At 50.1% G+C, this 20,342-nt stretch overlaps 1 protein-coding gene across 1 annotated transcript in view; it reads right to left on the minus strand.

Annotated features, from left to right (window-relative positions):
- Positions 1 to 20,342, minus strand: part of Trappc10 (trafficking protein particle complex 10) — a 57,017-nt gene that overhangs the window by 12,496 nt on the left and 24,179 nt on the right. Inside the window, exons 5-17 of the mRNA XM_032888302.1 lie at positions 19,363 to 19,558; positions 15,923 to 16,034; positions 13,618 to 13,865; positions 10,449 to 10,595; positions 9,778 to 9,892; positions 9,399 to 9,475; positions 8,373 to 8,464; positions 7,751 to 7,891; positions 7,333 to 7,445; positions 3,964 to 4,478; positions 2,922 to 3,063; positions 1,495 to 1,653; positions 713 to 942 (exon numbers count right to left, since the gene is read on the minus strand). Coding sequence (XP_032744193.1) covers positions 713 to 942; positions 1,495 to 1,653; positions 2,922 to 3,063; positions 3,964 to 4,478; positions 7,333 to 7,445; positions 7,751 to 7,891; positions 8,373 to 8,464; positions 9,399 to 9,475; positions 9,778 to 9,892; positions 10,449 to 10,595; positions 13,618 to 13,865; positions 15,923 to 16,034; positions 19,363 to 19,558 — 2,287 coding nt within the window. The remainder of the gene's footprint in view (positions 1 to 712; positions 943 to 1,494; positions 1,654 to 2,921; positions 3,064 to 3,963; positions 4,479 to 7,332; positions 7,446 to 7,750; positions 7,892 to 8,372; positions 8,465 to 9,398; positions 9,476 to 9,777; positions 9,893 to 10,448; positions 10,596 to 13,617; positions 13,866 to 15,922; positions 16,035 to 19,362; positions 19,559 to 20,342) is intronic.

The raw sequence follows: 20,342 nt of genomic DNA on the forward strand, positions 1-20,342 counted from the left end.
AAGCCACCATTACTAGTTAGCTCTCTCTGGTTCATGCTTGTGGATCAGCTACTGTTCTGTTCCATGCCTGCCTACCGGCTGCCATGCTCCCCACCGTGGCAGTCATGGACTCTAACCCTCTGCAACCACACGCCACAAAGCAGATGCTTTCTTCAACAGGCTGTCTGGGTCACCATGCGTTATCACAGCAACAGATGGGAAGACTGGAGAGGAAAATCTCTTCCACAGAAAGTGCATTTAAAGTGACTGCTGTCTGAAGCCTAGCCTCCTGTTCCTGTACCCATATTGGACAATGTGGGGGGCCCAAAGGGACCTCGGATTGGAACCCGAGTCAGAGGAGGTGGACACGCCTGGCAATACTGTACGGGCTGATTTCACACGCACGTAACCTGAGCAACCCTATCTCTGAGGAGCTGTCAACAGATGCCAGCCCCAGGCCCTACCTCAATAGAGCTGTTCCTGGCTGAGTTGACCCTGGCTGTGTGACACAGCTCCTGCAGCCTGGTCACAGGATGCATGGATCTACCCTCCCTCATGGTGACATCACTCTAGCTGCAGTGAAGTCAGGGACTCCTTGTCTTCTATGGTGGCTGCAGCCCCAATGATTGCACACGAGAGCACAGGAGGACAAGAAGTAGATTCCGTGCTCCTCACAACCCCGACAGGCAGAGGCTGCTGCCTAACCACACAGCCCACAACCCTCTCTCTCTACCTTGTGATCTGTGGTGACCATGCAATGGTCAGCTCTCTGAGAATCTTTCTGCTTCCTGTGGAGCTCTGGTGTCCCCAGAATACTGAAATCCCCGCCAGCTGCTGGAGCTGAAGGTAAAGACAGAACCTCCAGCTCGAACTCGATCACGTGGTACGCAGGCGCAGTGGGGAGACCGATGCTGGTCACCTTGTCAGAGGACTGGATCCGGAGCAAGGCAGAGGAGCACTCTTCTGTGGGAGACAGAAAGTCACCTCAGACACAGATCCTTGTCTTGCTCCCCTGTCAGCAGAGGTGCTGCCGAGCTCTTGCTGTCCTAAGTACATGAATGAGGGCAGTGCTAGGGAGAGGCAGGAAAATCCAAGAACCAAGATGGGACTGCACAGGAGGCTGACAGGCCAGACAGGCTCAAAGTGCAGACAGGCAGAGGCAGCTCCCACAGGCCTGCAAGTTCCACCTATTCAGACCAACATCTGCCCCGAGGGAAAAGAAGATGAGGGCTGAGAGTGGGACCTAAAGGCCTTCTGCTTTTGCTCTTCAGTGGTGGGTGAAGTGGATGAACCTGGAAAAGCACCCCTGTGGAACAGGGTCCAGCTGTGAGCTTGCACTGAGCGCTCCCAGCAAGGCTCACAGCACCTGGCACCGAATGAATGAACCATGCTCTGTAACATCATCCCCAAACCCATGCCACACGCAGATGCCAGCTCTGGCCACTTACAAATGCTGACCCCAGAGGACAAGGTAAGGGCAGGGACGCCTGGAAGTCCCAGCTCGGCCTGCCTTACCTCTTGTGTTAGAGTAGACCACGGCTCTGTTCTCCGCCTGACACAAGATGAGCATGGCCTCCACATTGCTGAGCTGGAGGCTGTCTCCGTCTTTTACTGTGTAATGGCCGGTAGTGACAGTAAACTTGACTTTCTGAGGAATGCCGGCCAAAAGGCTATCTAAATGAAACAAGACAGCAATTACTAATTCTGTCCCCAGACAGCAGTTATGGAGCCATGGAGAAGTGAACGAGCTTTTCTTCCTTTCCTGCAGAGGTTGTTAGGCCTGGGCACCATTCCCTGCTGCCTCACCTTTTCCTCTCAGTGTGGGCCACAGGACCCAGCAAGACGTCACTGAGAACAAAAGACACTGTGACCCTGAGGGAGGGAGGGGAATGTTACCTGGGCTGGCAGAGTGAGATTGTGGTGTTCATAAATGATCAAGTCAGACAGGTGGCCGTGGGAAAGAGTAAAGAAGGGAGCATTGGAGCTGCTCCAGAGAATGGAGCAGGGGAGCAGGGGAGAGGCCAGAGACAAGAAGGAAAGGCAGGAGGGGGAGCCGAGGCCATGGCAGGGAGGAGAATGGGAGTCAGGGCTTTCTAGGAGCAGAGCTCAGGCTGCCCCTATACACCTCCATGCAAGAGCCCCTAGAGACAGACTGCTGTGCCTGACACCCAGGAGTGACTGCTGGTGGCCCTGACAGAAGATGCAAAATAGAGAGAACTGAGGAAAGTTAACTAGAAAAAAAAAAGCTTTCTTTCTGTGTTTTTTCATTTTGTTTTAAATAAGAGTTTAATCACAGCTCACAGCTAGGGGTTAAAATCAAGAATCTGCATCTGCATCTGGCCTCCTGAGGCAGTCAGGGCCTTGCATGGAAAGACAGGGAATGTGTGTGGTTCATGTGTGCACTGTGTGTCCGAATGTGCACCAGAAAACTGCAGTCCTTAGTGTTATTTCTGGAGGGAAGAAGACAGCAGGTAAAGGTGTTCCTAGTCTAAGACCTTGCTTCTCTGGTGTTCCAGAACATGCCACATGGCTGCAGTCACTTGTGAGTGTTTGCTCCCTCTGCTCTGAAAGCTTAGCAGCAGGACAGAAACTCTGGGTTTCTTAGGGCCATGCTGTGGGTCAAGCCCACTGAGAACTTCAAAGATGAAGCCTGATCAGAATGTGAACTACACTGTGTGCTGCCAGTTGCACAAGTTCCCTGCGGAATGCCTTGTGTCTTACTTTTAGATACTCCATGGTTACTAAGCAAGATGGCTAGCAATCAGATAATGAACATCCCCCATGCACAGAGCTGCAGCCAGTGGCTTCCAGGCTGCTTCTCCTACCCTTTCTTGGCGCCCCCTGCAGGTAGACAGCAGAAGAACAAGGAGCTGTGGAAGTTGGTACATGAGACCCTCCCTTGAACCCTCTGTGGCTCCCCGTGTGGCGCAGGTCGCACTCACCAGCCAGCGGTTCCACATGCAGCTGAGGCTCCTGAGAGTACACATCATACTGTACAATGGGGTGGATGTGTGCAAGGACAAACCACACAGGGCCCACCGAGGCCCGAAGCTGTCGCAGCGTATACGTTCCAGGTTCTTTGGCCTAGGGGCAAAACGAAGTACTTGGGAAAATGGCACTTGCTGTGTTCCAAGTCCTGAAGGTAAAGAGGGGCCGCCCTCTCACCCAAATGCTACCCGTCTTTCCTGCAGCCCTGTCCTGTGTATCGCACCTACACCTAGGCTGCTCCGAGAAACTGCTGGCTCTCAGGCCCTTCCTGAGCAGCTGATGCTGATGGCTCAGCATTAGCCTCTAATGAGGTAGACTCAGGTAAGGACCTGATGTGGTACAGACTCAGAGGGAGCTGAGTGAGGCACCAGCTGGTGCAAGTCCCGTTAGGAACACGACCATCTTCCTCAGACCTGACCTCCAGGAGGTAAGAGGAACAAGGTATGCTCCATCTGAGCACAGTGCACGTGCTGACACCCATGCAGCCACCAACGGGAACACTTATACAGCAGGTCACCTTCACAATCCCGTGACAAGGGGGTGTCCTCATACACACAGGAGCCAGCTGGGAAAACCCAATGACACAGCCAGTTAAAAGCTAACTGAAGTCCAAACAGAGATCTGCATAAAAACTTCACTCACTGGCTGGGGATGGTGGGGATGCCTGTGGAGTGGCTAAGGCAGGAAGACTGCCACGAACTTGAGGCTACTCTAGGCTACACAGTGAATTCCAGGCCAGCCTGGGCTACAGTGTAAGAGCCTGTCTTGAAATAAAAACCAAACCAAACCAAAGCTTCGTTCAAAAACTTATCAATAGCCAAACTACTGTGTAAAGAAGATATAAAAAGTTGTATCTCTCTAAAAGCAGCAGAGGGCCTCACAGCTCTTGCAGGCTCCCAACCACCAACTGAGAGCCCAGCCCAGCCCAGCCCAGCCCAGCCCAGCCCAGCCCAGCCCAGCCCAGCCCAGCCCAGCCCAGCTCCGCCCAGCGCATACCTGGGTCTTGAAGACTATCTTGTTGGCACCTGGCTGCAGAGTCACACTGTTGCACCTCAGCACGTGGGCCCCGTCCTCCAGGGCCAGCCCCGAGGGCGGCTCTAGAGAAGAGCTACTCTCCTGCCTCCTTAGGAGCATGTGGACGTTCCTACAGATGATGCCTGTGGTGTTCAGGGAGTTATCAGAGGGGCTTCTCTCCAACATCTCTGACAACTCCAGGGCCGGCAGGCTGTTCTGAGATGTAGGGAACAGGGAGGCCTCGGCTGGGAAGGTGATGATTCCATTGGAAGTCTTGTGCTTGGTCAGCCACTCAGCTGTCTTCCGGTAGTTGTTTTTTTCGATGCTGAAGTGGACGTTCACAGCAATCTGGTCCACATGGACAGGGACAGGCATCTGGCTGCAAACCGTTATCTCCACAGTGAGGACGCCACCCGCGTGGACCACAGCATTGGGAGGGTCAAAATGGAGATCCTTTAGCCGTGCAAACGAGTGCATGGGCAGTACCACCTTGTGACCTGCAAACACACACTCATGTCCCACACTTGAGCCACATGTCCTGCTGGCATCGGGAGGCAGTATATCACCAGCTCAGGACCGTGGACACTTAGAACAGAGTGCAAACACCCCAACCTCCCACATTCCTTCCATCACAACAGCAGACCAAACAAAGATTTCTACAACTCTGGGAATGAGCAAATTAACAGCAGGGAACATTCCCACAGCTATTTTGGCAAATTTAGGAGGAATGGGGAATAACTGCTCCCTCAATTTCAAAATAAGACTGATCAGCAGTCTGAGTCCCAGAGTCCTCCACAAGGGACTCAGGTAACCTCCCAAGCAACTTTTAGATGCTCTCCAAGAAAGAAGCCAAGTGCTCCACGGTGCCCCTGAAAGTTAGTGCTGGCCTTTGCCACACTGTGGAGACGGTGCGGTGGGGTGGGGTACACTCTACAGACATGGAGATGGGTGAGAACCCAGTGTTCTCTGCACCCCTTGTGTTTTCCTTCCCACAAGGGCCTGGCTGAGTCTAGGAATGGTACAGTGCTGCAGACCCATTGAATAGTCCTGATGACCTAAAGGGATTGCTGGGGGTGGGCTCAGAGGAAGTGTGCTCACAGGGAATCAGGCTGTAGCTATGGCTGCAGCTCCGAGCTGAACCCATTCAAAAACCAACCAACCAATCATTCCAAGTCTGCTCATAAACTAAGGCAGACTTGCCATAACTGACCTAAGAAGTGGACAAACACTTTCAGACCCTCTCTCAGACACAGGGGTGGAGGAGCAGGAGGGAGTACCTCACTCTCACCATGGCCCCCATGGCAGCAAGCGGAGATGTCTGTAAAGCAAACACCTGATGCCGCTGAGAACATCGCGGGTGGCTCTGTGGATGGGTGAGCAGTGCAGCCTGTGGCCACACCCGAGCCGGAACCTGGTAGGGAAGTTGCTCTCACACTCACAACTGCTACAGACTGACTGTCGTATGTAGCCGGCTGCATGCACGTCTGTGGCAGTGGACGTGGGTGTTTGGGAGGCTAATCAGACTAAAGGAGGTCAAGCGGCACTTAGGAGAATACACCCCGCGTGCCTGCTGTCTTCTGCTGTGCGTACGGACACGGCAAGGAAGAAGCCGCATGGCCCTGCGTACCGGCCCCTGCACTTCCAGCCTCTACCACTCAGACAGACGCCTGCTGTTGCGCCTCTTGCCAGTGTTTTACAATAGCAGCCTGAAGGGAGAGGGTAACACGGTGTTTCTCTTAAAAGGGCTCTTAGTCAGGAGCAAAGCTTTCTGAGTTTTGTCTGCCACACAGAATCACACTAAGTGGCTTCCTCCAAACACTCGCCCTGAATCTAACTGTCCAGAGTCTGTAACTGGCAGGCTCTCAGGTAGAGACTCAGGAAGAGATTCCAGAAGGTGACCTGGTCAGAATGAAGCTGGCTCCATGTCTTGGCAATAAAGAAATGGTACAGTGGCACATGCCACACACCATGAGCCTTGGAAACACCGGAGGAAAGAAGCCAGTTAAAGAGACTCCGTGTAACGAGAGGCTACAGAAAGCAGAGAGGTGCTACTAGGGCTATAAAGGCAAGAAGAGGGATTCGTTCCAGGTAACAGACCAGTGGCTCTGGCGGACACACACATCTGTACATACACTAAAAGCCAAATAGGAATTCATGAAATATAAATTCTATCTCAGCAAAGCTGTTATATTTAAAAGGAACGTATCAGTGACCTTTAAAAAGACACAAGAGTAAATGTTTTAAATGAAAAAAGAACTGAGACATATAACCAAACTTAATATATATACGTGCCAAGAATTAAGTGATATGTGGCTCTTCACTAAACTCCATCAAAATAATTGATATGGGTCTGGAGAGACGCCCATGGGCTAGGTGCTTGACATGTGTGCACGTATAACTGCAGCACCCACAGAGAGGCCAGCACAGGCACGCATCTGCTGCTCAGCACTTGGGAGCAGTGGCAGGCAAACTGCAGCAGCTCTCTGGCCAGCCACTTTAGAAACAACAACAAGCTCTAGGTTGGGGCTGGAAAGATGGCTCAGTGGTTAGAGCACTGACTGCTCTTCCAAAGGTCCTGAGTTCAATTCCCAGCAACCACACGATGGCTCAATGGGATCTGATACCCTCTTCTGACAGCAAAAGAGTGTACTTATAACATAAAAGAATAAATTTTAAAAATATTAAAAACAAAACAAAAAACAAGCTCTAAGTTCTAGGTTCTGTGGGAGACCTTGTCTCAAAAAAATAAGTGAAGTGATTAAGAAAGACATCCTGACATCATAACTGGTCTACACACAGACACACACACAGACACACAGACACATACAGACACACACACAGACACACACAGACAGACAGACAGACACACACACACACACACACACACACACACACACACACATCAGGGTGCGGTAATGCATGCTTGACACTTGAGAGGCAGATGCAGGAGGACTATTTTGAGTTTAAGGCCAAGTGGGCCTACACAGCTAATTTCAGACTAGCCAGGACCACACAGTGAGAACACGTCTCAAAAACTAAAACAAGAATTACAGCAATTCACGGAAACATCCAGAGATAATGGAGAGCTGAGCCTGGGACTTTAGGCAGGCATCAGAGCCTGCAGGGCCCCGTGATGCCTTGTATGCGATGAGGGGTCCGGAGCCCTCTTTTATCTCACAGAAGCTGCTAGCCTGTTTGGGTGAAGTCAGAGCTTCACTTCAGTTCAGCAAAGAAAAAGAGACGGACAGACAGAGACCCACGTCATGTGTCGCAGGCGGGAGCACAGCCCTGCTCCTCTCTTCCCTTCACACTACACTGAGTCCTGAGGCTCAGCACGGCCAGCAGCCTCACCTGCCTTGTCCTCCTGCTGACTGGCAAAGCTGAGGATCTCCTGGCAGAAGTGCTTCCGCTCCTCCTCCGTCAGGTGATGGTCGCTGGCCAGGAGGCTGCTGGTCTGCAAGTAGCTGAAGTGGTGGTTAAGGGCCACGAGGGAGGACCAGGAGGGAGGACCCCCTGAGGAGAATGCTGGCCGAAGGGGCTTCAGATGTCCTCGCCTACCTCCAAAGCACGGCCCAAGGAGATCTTCTCTTTTTCACATACATTATCAGAAACTCAGTTAGACTTAAAAAAGAGAAGACACTCGGTCTATGCTGTACAGGAACACCCCAGCCCAGCCCCCGTGAGCTGCCAGCACACTCAGCTGTGAGCACCACTCCCACATAATCACAGTCGCTTCCTGTTTTATGACAACGCTGGTACCAAAGGATACTTTTCCATTTGCCCCAGGTGTTTTTGGCACTCGGCTAGCTGCTTCCTTGTGTGTGTGACAGGCAGGGCCCAGCCCTCAGCCATGTAATTTTTCAAAGCTCCCTGAAGATACATTTCTGCCTTCTGTGGCGACCTTTTCCTCCTTGCAAAGATAGCAAACAGAAGCTGGTTGGGCTCACAGGGGCCAGCACTGCAGATCTGCACATGACACTTGCACAGTTTATAATCCTCCCACAGGCCTCCCCACACACCCTCCTAGAAGAAGCCATAAGGACTGCAGGGCACCGTCTGAGCAGTGGACTCAGTGATGCCGTGCTCTTGTTCTGGCATCTGACGCGTCCTTCATTAAGGTTAATGAGGATGGTTTATGCATGTATATCTGGACATATATATCACTAAAGTTAATTAAATAAATAAAAATCAGTAATAACCACTAAACAAAAAAACCAAATAAGCCAAAAACCCTCTCCATGTGGCTCTGGAAGAAACTCACAGACAATGACTGACTAGTGGATTCTACCTGTTTCCATCTACCAGGTTATGCAAACTTTATATTAGCTCTATGTATAAATCTTCTCATTATGTGTGTGAAATGCTTAAAATCAGAGTTCACCATCAATTACATGTAAAATTCTGCCAGATCTTTTCCAACAAGCTTGGCAGACCGAATCCGCCCGATACTTGTATACATCTCAATGGTGGCATGGGACAAGTCCTATGAAAAAATAAAAAGCACAATTACTTGCTTGAATTTATTTTTAAGATGTATTTTATTTTAATAATGTGTATGTGGAGCTGAGGGTGTGTCCACACGAGTGCAGGGGCCCAACGAGGCCAGAGGCTTTGGATGCCCCGGAGCCAGAGTTACAGGCCTCTCGATGCAGGTCCTGGGGAAAGAACTCAGGTCTTCTGCACAAGCCTCGCAGGTCTGAAGCACTGAGACCTCCCTCTAGACCTGTACTTGACTCTTAGGGCACACTTCATATTTCCTTTACCCAGAGCTGCAACGAGACACTGATTAACAGTTCTCACTTGGGACCCACTTTTAAATCGTCACATGACACACCATAATGTCCGCGCGCTGTCAGTACCTTGCACCTGCTTTATGAAGCACAAGATAAAAGATAGCCTGAGCTCACATGGCACAGCCTGCAGCGCTCCCTCACTGCTTCTGTTGACTACACCCGTCCCAGCATGCTTTCTACCAGCTTATGACATGGGACACACGCTGCCCAGCCCGCTCACAGTCTGGGGACTGAGCTGGCACCTTCCTCCCATGGATCACGCAGGAGCTCTGCTCACGCACAGGTGGGATCATGCAGGAGCTCTGCTCACGCACAGGTGGGCACGTCTGACGATGGAAAGTACTCATGACCGCTCTTACAGCTTCTATTTACTAAAGGCCAAATCCACGCTGAGTAAAACTTTATGTATTTCCATGATATATGTCTAATTATGGTCTCAGGGGCACGAAGGAACAAGTGAACAATTACCCAGTCTTTATATATAAATAAATTATCCCAAATAACTCCTCGGGCTAACAATAAGGGCTCTAAAGCACCAGTTCATCCAATTCCAAAGGCTGTGTCAAGAACAAAGTCAGTCAGGGCAGAGGCTCTGTGGTAGGAGAGGACTCTTGCCATACTTACCAGGTAGTGCTTCTCAAAGGCCTCTACTGATGACAGCGCTTCCTGGAGCTTCTTATAAGGACTCTGAGCTGTGTTGGCTGAAAGACAGCGTAAGTGAGCGTCCTTACTCAGCAGCAAGAATGGTCGCATGCGTCATTGAGGGATGACCTCAGTGGACTCTTATGGGAATCACACAAACATCAGCTTTTGCAGTGTGACCCACACTTCCTGAAAACTGTTCTCTGAGATAACACTTCTCAGAAGCATGCACTGCAAACCCTCAAATGGGGAAACGACTTATGAATGTGGCGACACAGATCCACACACTTGCTGTGAGACCACCTGACAGTGGGAGCGCTGGGCTCCGGCATTCTCTACTGAGCTTCAGCACCAACCATACCTGTCTCAGGTCTCTCCGCTCCTAGTCCCGCCAAAAGATCAACCGTCCTGTTGAGATCTTCCGAGTTGGGCCCTTTTTCTGACACAAGTCCACAGAGGTACCCTAAGGACTTTAGCTGTTGAGGGAAGCATATCGCTTCAGTCCACTGGCCACCCACAAGTGTAGTAGATATATAATCTGACCCTTGCTCCCTGTGGAAGAACTTGCTTTCTTATCTAAATGGTTCCTGTCTGAGTTTTACACTGCATTACATGGGACTGCTGTAAGCTTACACCTTTTCTGGTTAGTTCTGGGCCCAGCTGAGGTTGTCAATCCTCTCCCTGCTATGCAGCTAATGTGCCACACTCTTTTGATTACTGCTTGTTTGCACCCCACACCACCGCACCCTGCCTCTGCAGCTCACCCACAGCGCACACTGGCTCACCCCTGCATCTCCACACACTGCTGCCCACTGCACCTTCCTCCCTGCCCATTCCCGGCACTGACACTGCCTCACTGGCCACCTGCTGAAGAAGCTGGCAAGAACTGAAAAGCTCTGAGCCCACTGCTGTGTCCAGACTCACTGTGAGGACACGAGACTATCCACAGCAGTCTAAATAAGCAGCCCGTGCTTTCTGACACACAGGCATCCTTAGGCAAGGCAAATTCTTCCTTCATCCAGGGGCAGGTACCTTTTCCATGGCATAGCTCCACAGCCCCACCATGTGGGCAATGTTGGAGTCTATCTGTGCCCGGTCACAGCAACCTTCTATCCTCTGCAAGACCTCCAGACAGCTCAGAAAGACCCAGCAATCCAGAGCTCCAGGAGGGACAGAGACCTGTGAGGATGCAAGCACAGGCACGTGAGGAAACCGTGAGCACAGGCCTATAGATACCGTGAGCACCAGCCTATAGATACCGTGAGCACAGGCCTATAGATACCATGAGCACAGGCCTATAGCTCTCAGCTCTCAGACAGGGCCACATGCATGACCCACACAGCTATAGAACGGCAACCTATCATAAGCCACAAACAGGAGTGACCTGTGCATACATGTATCTCTGAGTCACGTGTTCAAGGATTACAAAGGACCTATCGGGTACACAATTTTCATTTACCTAATTTTAATATCTTATTAGGAAAAGCCTCTGAGAACTTGAGAGTTGGCTCTGAGGTCAAGAGCACTTGTCACTCTATTCTAGAGAATCCAGGTTCTACTCCCAGAACTCATGTAGTGGCTCATGACCACCTATACCCTGGCCCCAGTATCTAACGTCCTTTTCTGGCCTCCTAGGGCACCAAGCATACATGTGGTACACAGACATACATGCAGGCAAACACTCATACCAAAAAATATACATACATATATGTATACATAAACATCACACACACACACACACACACACACACACACACACACACACACACACACACACACACACACCTTCCTATGAAAAGCTAACTATCACCTGGCTTGGCATGAGGCCTAGCTATATTTATCTAGAGGGGAGTACCAGGACCTCAGGTGAGTCTATGGTCACAAAAAGACCATCAATGACATTCAACAATGACAGCTGAATGCTTTACAACAGATCAAAGTATTAGAATTGAAGAATTCCCATAGCTTAGGCAGATGCACACTAGAACATGCATAATAGACTCCACACAACATCCTGAGATGTTGGAACATCACCCAGAAAAGCAAGCAGGGAAAAGGCAGTTACTAAGAAAGCCCTAAGAAAGCACATCCTGTTACAGTCAGCTTTAAGCGCACCTCGCCCTCTGTGAAACAGAGTATGTTGACACTGATGACTGGCGGGTTATCTATTCTACAGCTGCTATCTTAAGTCTTGGTGAAACAAGTTACATGGTGACATAAAGTGAAGCAGAAGTGAGTTCTGCACTGTGTGCAGGGCACCTTGTGCTCATGAGACAGACTCCCCAGACAGTGAAGAATCTGCATTGGCGAGAAAAACCAGGAGTGCCTTGGGTTGCTTTGGATGAAGCATGGCCAGTCTCTGAAGGGTCAGGTCACTCACTTGCATTGAGGACAGAACCAGCTCCCTCCACAGTCTCATAGCTTCAGAAGCAGGGTCAGCCTAAGACCCCAAAAGAGCATGCCCTCTGCAGACTGTAACACTCTCACCTAACTGGGAGGCATCGTCACTACAGGCTGGGAGTCTGTGAACCTAGGTTAACGTGCCATCTCCCCTGGTACACACGGAGGAAAGAAAGACCTCCTGGGGGAACAAGCAATTCATCTGGAGCAGGACAGTACAGAGCCACTAAAGCAGGGTCTCTCAACCAATGTCACCACAACTATCCAGGAGAATCATGGAGAGTTATTTCTACTTACTTACTTGAGAACAGATTTAAGATAAGAAAAATAATTTAGTAAAAATAACTAGGTTTTAAAAAAAAAGAGGGGGTTGGGGATTTAGCTCAGTGGTAGAGCGCTTGCCTAGCAAGCGCAAGGCCCTGGGTTCGGTCCCCAGCTCCGAAAGAAAAAAAAAAAAACCAGGATGCCATGGAGGTGGCTCAACGGCAAGAGTGCCTCCAGGGCAAGGGTGAGGCCCTGAGCCCAGACCCCACATACAGAGCCAGGTAGCCTTCACATGATGCCACCTCAGCAACAGGAGCGGGTGGGATGGAGACAGGTAGATCCTGGGAGCTACCAACCAGCCACCCTAACCAAAATGGTAAGTTTCCAGTTCAGTGAGAGATCCTGCCTTATTTGTTCTTTTTTTTTGTTTTTTTTTTTTCACTTCTTTTAAATTCTTTAGTATGTGAGTGAGTGTTTTGTTTTGTCTGTATATATGTGTACAAACTACATGTGTGTGCTGGTCCTCCATGAGGCCAGAAGAGGGCATCGGATCTCTGGGGAGCAGAGTTAAAGATGGTTAAGAGTTACTATGCGAGTACTGAGAGTCAGACTTGCGTCTTCCGGAAGAGCAGCCAGTGTTTCTAACTGCTGAGTCTTCCCTCTCCAGCCCCAGAAGCCTGTCTTAGAGGAGTACACAACCGCACACACGCACTCTCTTCACACAAACTGCATAATCTCTTAAGATTACTTCAAAAACATGTTGGGCCTGTCATTTAGGTATACAAAAATGTTCTGTGTCATGAAATACTGTCAAACCAACGTTTTAGCTAGTGGAGCAAATTACCCGTGTGTCCTGGAGCTGAGGTGTGGCCCATGCTCTGAGCTTGCCTCCAGGGGCAGACTGTTACCTTTAGGAGATGGGGTCTTGCCGCTGGAGTAGGTCACTAGGGACAAAGTCTTGAAGGTTACAGACTGGCCTCAGTACTGGCTTATTCTCGCTTCCCGACCCTCTGAGATGTGAGAAGCCTCTGCCATTCACTCTCACTGTCAGGATGGACTGAAAATCTCTAAGGCTGTGAGCCAAGAGTGTTTCCTGTAAGCTGCTCAGTCTGTTGTGGTCACAGCAAGGCTAATGTGACTTCTGTGACTCTGCACAGGGCCTCACCACAACTCTCCCTTGGGAAGCCTGCAGCAGGGCATGGGACGCCCAGGTGTGGATGATGACGGTTATATAACAATACTGATGGCTCTGGGTAAAGCACTTTGGAGGTCTCCACTGAGAAATGATGCTGTGGATCTGACATTCTATGTCTGAACATGTGAATTTCCTGGGTGAAGAGGTCACTGGATCACCATGTGACTCAGGTGGGCATGAAGCCAGGCAGTGAAGAGATCAGCATCCCCTAGAAGAATTATTTTCTAAAGGATTAAGGTTTTTCTATCACTACAGATAACAATTCAACCCATCACTCACTGGCTTCACCCATAAGGTCCTACAGTTCCCAGAAGAGGGTGAGTGGGAAGGGAGCCGACTCACTTCTAAGAGCTTCAGCTCCTGCACACAGCTGTGCAGCAGCTCCAGGGCGCGCTGAGCCACCTCCCATGGCCGCTGCAGGAAGAGGAGCAAGGTGCACTGGCGGGAGAACAGGTAGCTTCGCAGGTCCAGCAGAGTGGCCTCTTGCTTCTGAATCAACTCGCGCTTCTCCATGTCTATGGGCTTGCGGAGTACCAGTCCATTCCAGCTCTTCACCGGCTGGCAGAAAAAAGTCAGCCAGTTGGCACCATCTAAACAAACACACACCATGAAAGATGCTGACTGCAGGCCTCACCTAACTAAAGCTCCTGCCCAGGACGTCAAGGTCTCATGCAGGAGCAAGCAGCCCTCCACCAGCTACCAAAGTTCACTGCCTGGGCAGTCTGCCGCCTAGAGATGGCACGGCTCCCACAGCACACTCATTTAGATCATGCTGGTGGCCGAGCACAGTACACGGCACTGTACCATGCCCAGGAGGTCCAGGGCAGGTTTACAATGAGTAAGACAGCACCTTGATGCTCACAGGCTGTAGCGCTGTGGGCACCGCAGCCCCATGTCAGTGAGCACAGTGACTGCCTGAGCATCCTGGTAGATGCCTTTCCTCACTCGGAGCTCCCCTATCAGCCCTGAGTGGAGGAGCTAGAGTTAGAGCCCTCCAGAAGCCCACGCTGAAGCAACCCTTTCATTAACTACAAAGCTTGGCCTGAGCTTAGTTTTAGATTTTTAAACTGACTCATATTTATTTTTAAACTGAGAAAAAAAACAAATTGTGTGAAATATAAGATTTTTATATTCAAGAAAGATGTGTCTGTTTTATGGCTTATATGGATAGGTAACATAGAACTCAGTGTGACAGGGGCTGGGAAGATGGCTCACAGTTAAAAGCCTGACTGTTCTTAACCCAATTTAACCCAGGTTCAATTCCCAGCACCCACATGGAAGCTCATGCCTGTCTGTAACTCCTCAGGGGATCTGACACCCTCACATACAGTAGGACATCGGAACTATTACGTAAGGATTGCCCTGAAGTAGAGGCAGGTGAGTGAGACCCATGTCAGAACTAGGGCAGGCCCAGGGTGTCAACTGTCCCAGTAACTTATTGTCCTCCAGGTTCTCAGTGGGTGCTACAGTTCCATGGGCATCTCGGCTTCCTTCAGGCACAGTGACAGGCTCTTTAAACCATGTCCAGCTTAGCCCAGGGACTGGGTGGGCAAGGCGAAAACAACCACAGTCTAGCACCAGGGACATCTATCTGCAAGGCTCTCCGGAGGCAGCCTGGAGAGGGTCCATGACAGCCAACAAGAAAGGAAGAGAAACATGTCTCGGTCAGGGGCTGGAGAGACAGTCTAGCAGTTAAGAGTTCTTGCTGCTTTTGCAGAAGACCTGACTTCAGCTCGCAGAACCCACATCAGGTTCACAACTACATGTAACTCCAGCTCCAGGGGCCCCAATGCCCTCTTTCTGCCTTCCCTAGGTACATGTTTGTATAGTGCACACACAGAGACGCAGACACATACTCATAACTTAAAACCTTTTCTAAGAATCTCAACAATATGCTAGTGTTTCTATCTAAATAAACAATGGAAACAAGATGACTAGCAATTCTTTGTTATGTCTATGTGTACCTGTTTGTGTGTGCGCAAATATGTGTATGTACATGTGGAAGCCAGAGATCAACACTGGGTATCATCTTTAATTGCTCTCTTATTTTAGTAGAGTGGGGTCTCTACTGAACACAGAGCTTTTGGACTAGGTAAAATGGCTGACCAGTGGGCCCCTGCCCAAGGGTGATAAGGAAGCTCCCACACCCTGCCGTGGGCGAGTTCTGGGGATCAGAGTTGGGTCCTGTGTTTACTGAGCACACTGGACGAGTGCTGATGCTTTGCCCACTGACACGATCTCCAGCTTTCAACTGCTTTCTTTTGTATGTGTTTTCATTGTGCTCATTTTACAATTTTAACAGAAGAATTTTAATATACCATTAAAGCACTTGAAAGATTGAGGGCACAGTAAACTCACAGAAGGAATCCCGAGGACTGCAGAAAGGGGGGAAGGGCGTCTACTGTCCAGGTCGGGAACTACAGAGCCCCAAAGCAGCTTTGTAAATGCTTTCACTACCGGAGAATTCTTCTAAAGTAACAGTGACTAATTCTTAATTATCCCTTGTTTTATTCCTATTCCAATAGGAACAGAATAGCCCTTATGACTTGAATAAAACGACAACAAATGACAAATTATAGGACAGACAGACCAGCTGAAATGAGGAGTGGGAACCGCTGAGCATCAGTGGTGACTGAAACCGACTCACCCCCAGCTCCGAAGTTGACCACATACTGTGAGAACAGGGCGTCCAGCTCGTCGTACTGCACCAGGGCGTCTTCAAACTGCTGCAGCATCTCAAACACAAAGGCAAGCTCCTCCTGTCACCAAAAGACACCAGTCAGCTCCTGAAGCCACATCAGCCGTGGAGGGCAGACAGTTCTGTGGAACAGGCTCAGCCAGTGATCAGCTAGCCTCCACAACACCACGTCAGGACTCACTCACACAGGCGGACAGAGAACAGACAGGAGGAGAACAACTTCCGGCACACTGGGCAGAGCTGGTCCCAGTGGTCCCTGTCCAGTGTTACCTCAGAGCCAGCCTCTTGTTTTCCCAGGCACACAGCTGCCTCTTCTCTGGAGTTAGAATGGTCACTCTTCCTCCTAATCTCCACACAGCCTACTCTCTGGCCTCTCCCAGGCTGTCTGTGTCCCCTGTTCAGTGAGCCTTCTGCTGGAGGCCCTAGTGCTCCTGCCCTGGCTGCTGATAGCTTCCTTCCTTCTCCACTCTAACCAGTCACAGGAAGCTCATGAGTCACCTGTGTGCAGTGCAAATGGCTGCTTATTATCTGCTGAGTGAAATAATGAACAGAGATGGCTGTGGAAATTCTCTTCTGACTTCTATCATTGTACATGAAAGCAAAAGTCAGGAGGACAAACACATGTGCAAATCCACACTGACACAGACACACACATGGGTGTAAATCCACACTGACACAGACACACACATGTGTAAATCCACACGGACGCAGACAAACACATGTTAAATTCCCACTGACGCAGACACACACATGTTAGATCCACACTGACGAAGACACACACATGTGTAGATCCACACTGACACAGACACACACATGTGTAAATCCACACTGACACAGACACACACATGTGTAGATCCACACTGACACAGACACACACATGGGTGTAAATTCCCACTGACGCAGACATACACATGTGTAAATCCACAACGATGCAGACATACACATGTGTAAATCCACACGGACACACTCAGATTCACTCCCTGTAGCTGCAGTCAGTGCTCCTGCCAGCTGGAGCACCAGACAGCACTCATTGGAGAGGATTCAGGAACACAGCCGGAACCCACAACCCACCTCAGAGCCAGCCTCCAGCCTCATCAGCTCTCCCACTGTAGCTAGGCTAGCAGAAGTCTGGGTTCCTCACCTGGCTCTTTATGTGGATAATAAATGCCCTGGGCAGGGTTTCTCCATGAGGACATACTCATACTCCTGCCTGCATATGCAGCATGCTCCTGGCACAGTGACTAGGCAGTGAGCCCAGCTGTTACCCATAACCCAGACAGAGGCTGCAGGAAGCAGATGGCTTAACCTACAAGCCCAGGGCCTCTCGTTTGTGTCTGCTGCTTCTGAAAACACTTTGGACAGTTGTCTCACAGACACCGATGGAGTCTCCTAACTTCTCCCCTACCCCCTTTAAATCAAGTGTGTTGCATGCTGAACACTATGATAAATTAATCTTTTTCAACTGTGGGATTTGTTTTTCCTTTCAAGACAGGCTCTCATTTTGCACAGCCCAGGCTAGCTTCAAATATACAATGTTCCCACCACCAGTCTCTAACACTTGGATTACACGCCTGGCTGGTCTGCATCAGTGTAAGCATACAGCAGTGTGAACTACACCCTCACATTTGTATAAGCAACACCCACAACCTTTCTATCCCTGAAGCTACAGATCTGTCCATACTACACAACTTGGCCACCCCCTCCACAGCCTTGGTAGCCTCTCAGGGTCTGACAGCTGAGCTGCCAGGAGACTTGCCCAGGCAGCAGCAGGCAGCAGTGTCCTCTGCAGGCTTCTGTAATGAGCATAACACCCTCAGCCATGTCACATCTTGTCACGGCAGTTGTTGGGCTCATTCCTCATTCACTCCACGTTGCTTTCTTACTTTTAATCTGAATTACTTTTAGACTTACAGAAATATTGCCGAGAAAACAGTGATTTGTACGGAACTCTGAGTCAGCTTCCTGCCGCATTAACACCTCCTGTAGCTGTAGTACCATTCTTGCATTCTGAAGTCACTGTTTGTACAGTACTATAAGCTAGGCAGCCCTTACACGCACCTAACCCTTATTTATATGTATATGTGTTTCTCTAGAGAAGTCCAAAGAAAAAGGTGTCAGACCCCCCTTGGAGGGAGGTGGAGTTACAGAGATGAGCTACCATAGCGTGGTGAAAGCCACCGTCCTTTGCAAGAGCAGCCAGTGCTCTTAAGTATTCAGCCACCACTCCGCCATCTATCTGTCTTCATTCATCCATCAACCCATCTTCTTCTCTTCTACTCGTCTGCTCATCTATCTATACCTATGCATCATGGATCCTTCCACCCACCCACCTGCCTTCCCATGCAGCTCATCTGGCCTCTACCATCCATCCATCCGTCCATCCATCCATCTGTCCATCCATCTGTCCATCCATCCGTCTATCCATCCATCTATCCACCCACCCACGCACCCATCCATCCATCATCCATCCACCCATCGATCCATCGATCCATCGATCCATCCATCCATCCATCCACCCATCCATCCATCACATAGAGGTTCAAAATGACCTGCGCCCTAATCCAGTAGCCTTCATCCAGCCATTCCCCTACCTTGTCTATAATTCCCAGACTAAGCTTACTAAGCTTCAAAAATGAGAACACAGGGCCATCAGAAAGGTGCCCACAGTCCCACAGAGAATGGTTAACACACTCAGATCCCTCCTCTGCACCAAGTTTCCTAAGACAGATCCTTAGGCAGATCTCTTAGACAGATGCTTCAGAATGAGAGATAAAAATCAAATTTCTAATTCGAATGTGTCTTCCTTTTATACCAAACATGCTACTTCTTCAGTCATGGCCACATGGTTGATGTCTACACAGGAAGTGTATGCTTTCTCAGAGTGAAAACCCTAAAAGCTCCTGACCCTGCACCCCTACAGCCCACAGCGCATGGACCCCCAACCCACACGCCTATGTGCACCCAAAAATTTTCCTTTCAAAACCCAAAAGCTGATTGTAAATAACAATTTCAAAAGCCTAAGTAATGTGTCAAATTCCAGTAAAGAAACAGCTTAACACACTCCTTTCCTGAGAGCCGTGGGATGTTCTCAGAAACCCATCCCTCAACCCCAGTGTCTGGACAATGGTGAAGCAGCACACCCATCTCAGGATTCCCCAGTCCTGGCCACCTCTACCTAACTCACAGCAGACTTTACAAGTCACCGTCCAAATAAAACCATGATGAGCCCGACGATCAGAACTAGGTGGGGCAGTGCTGGGCTCCGAGGCTGCAGGGGAGCTATGGAAACCATGGCCATCTTCTGCTTGTAGCCCTGGCAGCTACATGGTTGGCTCCAAAAGCTAAGGACCTAGCCTGAGAGCCGCCTCATCTGGTCAGGAGGCCAGTACCTGGACCATGAAGTATTCACAGAAGCTCCAGCCTGGCTCTGTCCTCTTTTCCCTCAAAGTCCGCATGTCATCCTCAAACTTGCCAAGGTTTTTGGTAAAAGACATGAGCAGCAGAGTCCTGAGTTTGGTCAGGAAGGCATTCCAGGATTCCTGAGTTCGAGAAGAGTCCTTCAAGGGGTCAGAGAGCACAACACACCTGCAAAGACATGAAAGGCAGTCATGCCTGGGAAAACCTTGGGGCACAAAACACCTGCTCGAGCCTCCTTCCCAAACCTCCCACTGCCTCTCCTGCTTTCTGCCTGCAATCAGTGAAAATCGTCAGGAATGCGCCCAAGCAGTTCGCGGCTACTTAGGCAGGAAGCACTGCAAAGGTTTCAAGGAAAGTCTGCCGCAGAATGGACAGGAGTCAGAGTGGGACTGAGAAGGGGTGACCTGCAGGGCTGGTTGTAATTCAGGAGCCACACCACCCTCGGCTCCAAAACCGCATCCTCACAGGCTCCTTATGCTGACAAGCTCCAAGCCATCTCACCTTGACCTGGGAGGCCCAGGCCCAACCGCAGCACCAGCTTCAACCCCTCTCGCTGCAGTCTGGGTCACTTGCTCTTCCCTCCAGCACTTGCTAGCTCAGCTGACATCCCCCACACTCACACTCCACTCACACTCACAGCACTCCACTCACACTCACACTCCACTGACCACTGCAGTACATCATGGAAGGCCCCTGTGCTGAGCCCTGTCTGTCCCCATAGTTAGGCCTCTGCCACCACACCTCAACTGTCAGGACAACATTAAGAAGCAAGACAGGGGCTGGGGATTTAGCTCAACGGTAGAGCGCCACCTAGGAAGCGCAAGGCCCTGGGTTCCCCCAGCTCCCAAAAAAAGAACCAAAAAAAAAAAAAAAAAAAGAAGAAGACAGATACAGTTGACTCAAAGACATGTGTGATGCAATTCAACTGCAAAGATACTGTGTCCATGATGTA

This window comes from Rattus rattus, chromosome 18 (assembly GCF_011064425.1).
Source record: "Rattus rattus isolate New Zealand chromosome 18, Rrattus_CSIRO_v1, whole genome shotgun sequence".
NCBI lineage: Eukaryota > Metazoa > Chordata > Mammalia > Rodentia > Muridae > Rattus > Rattus rattus.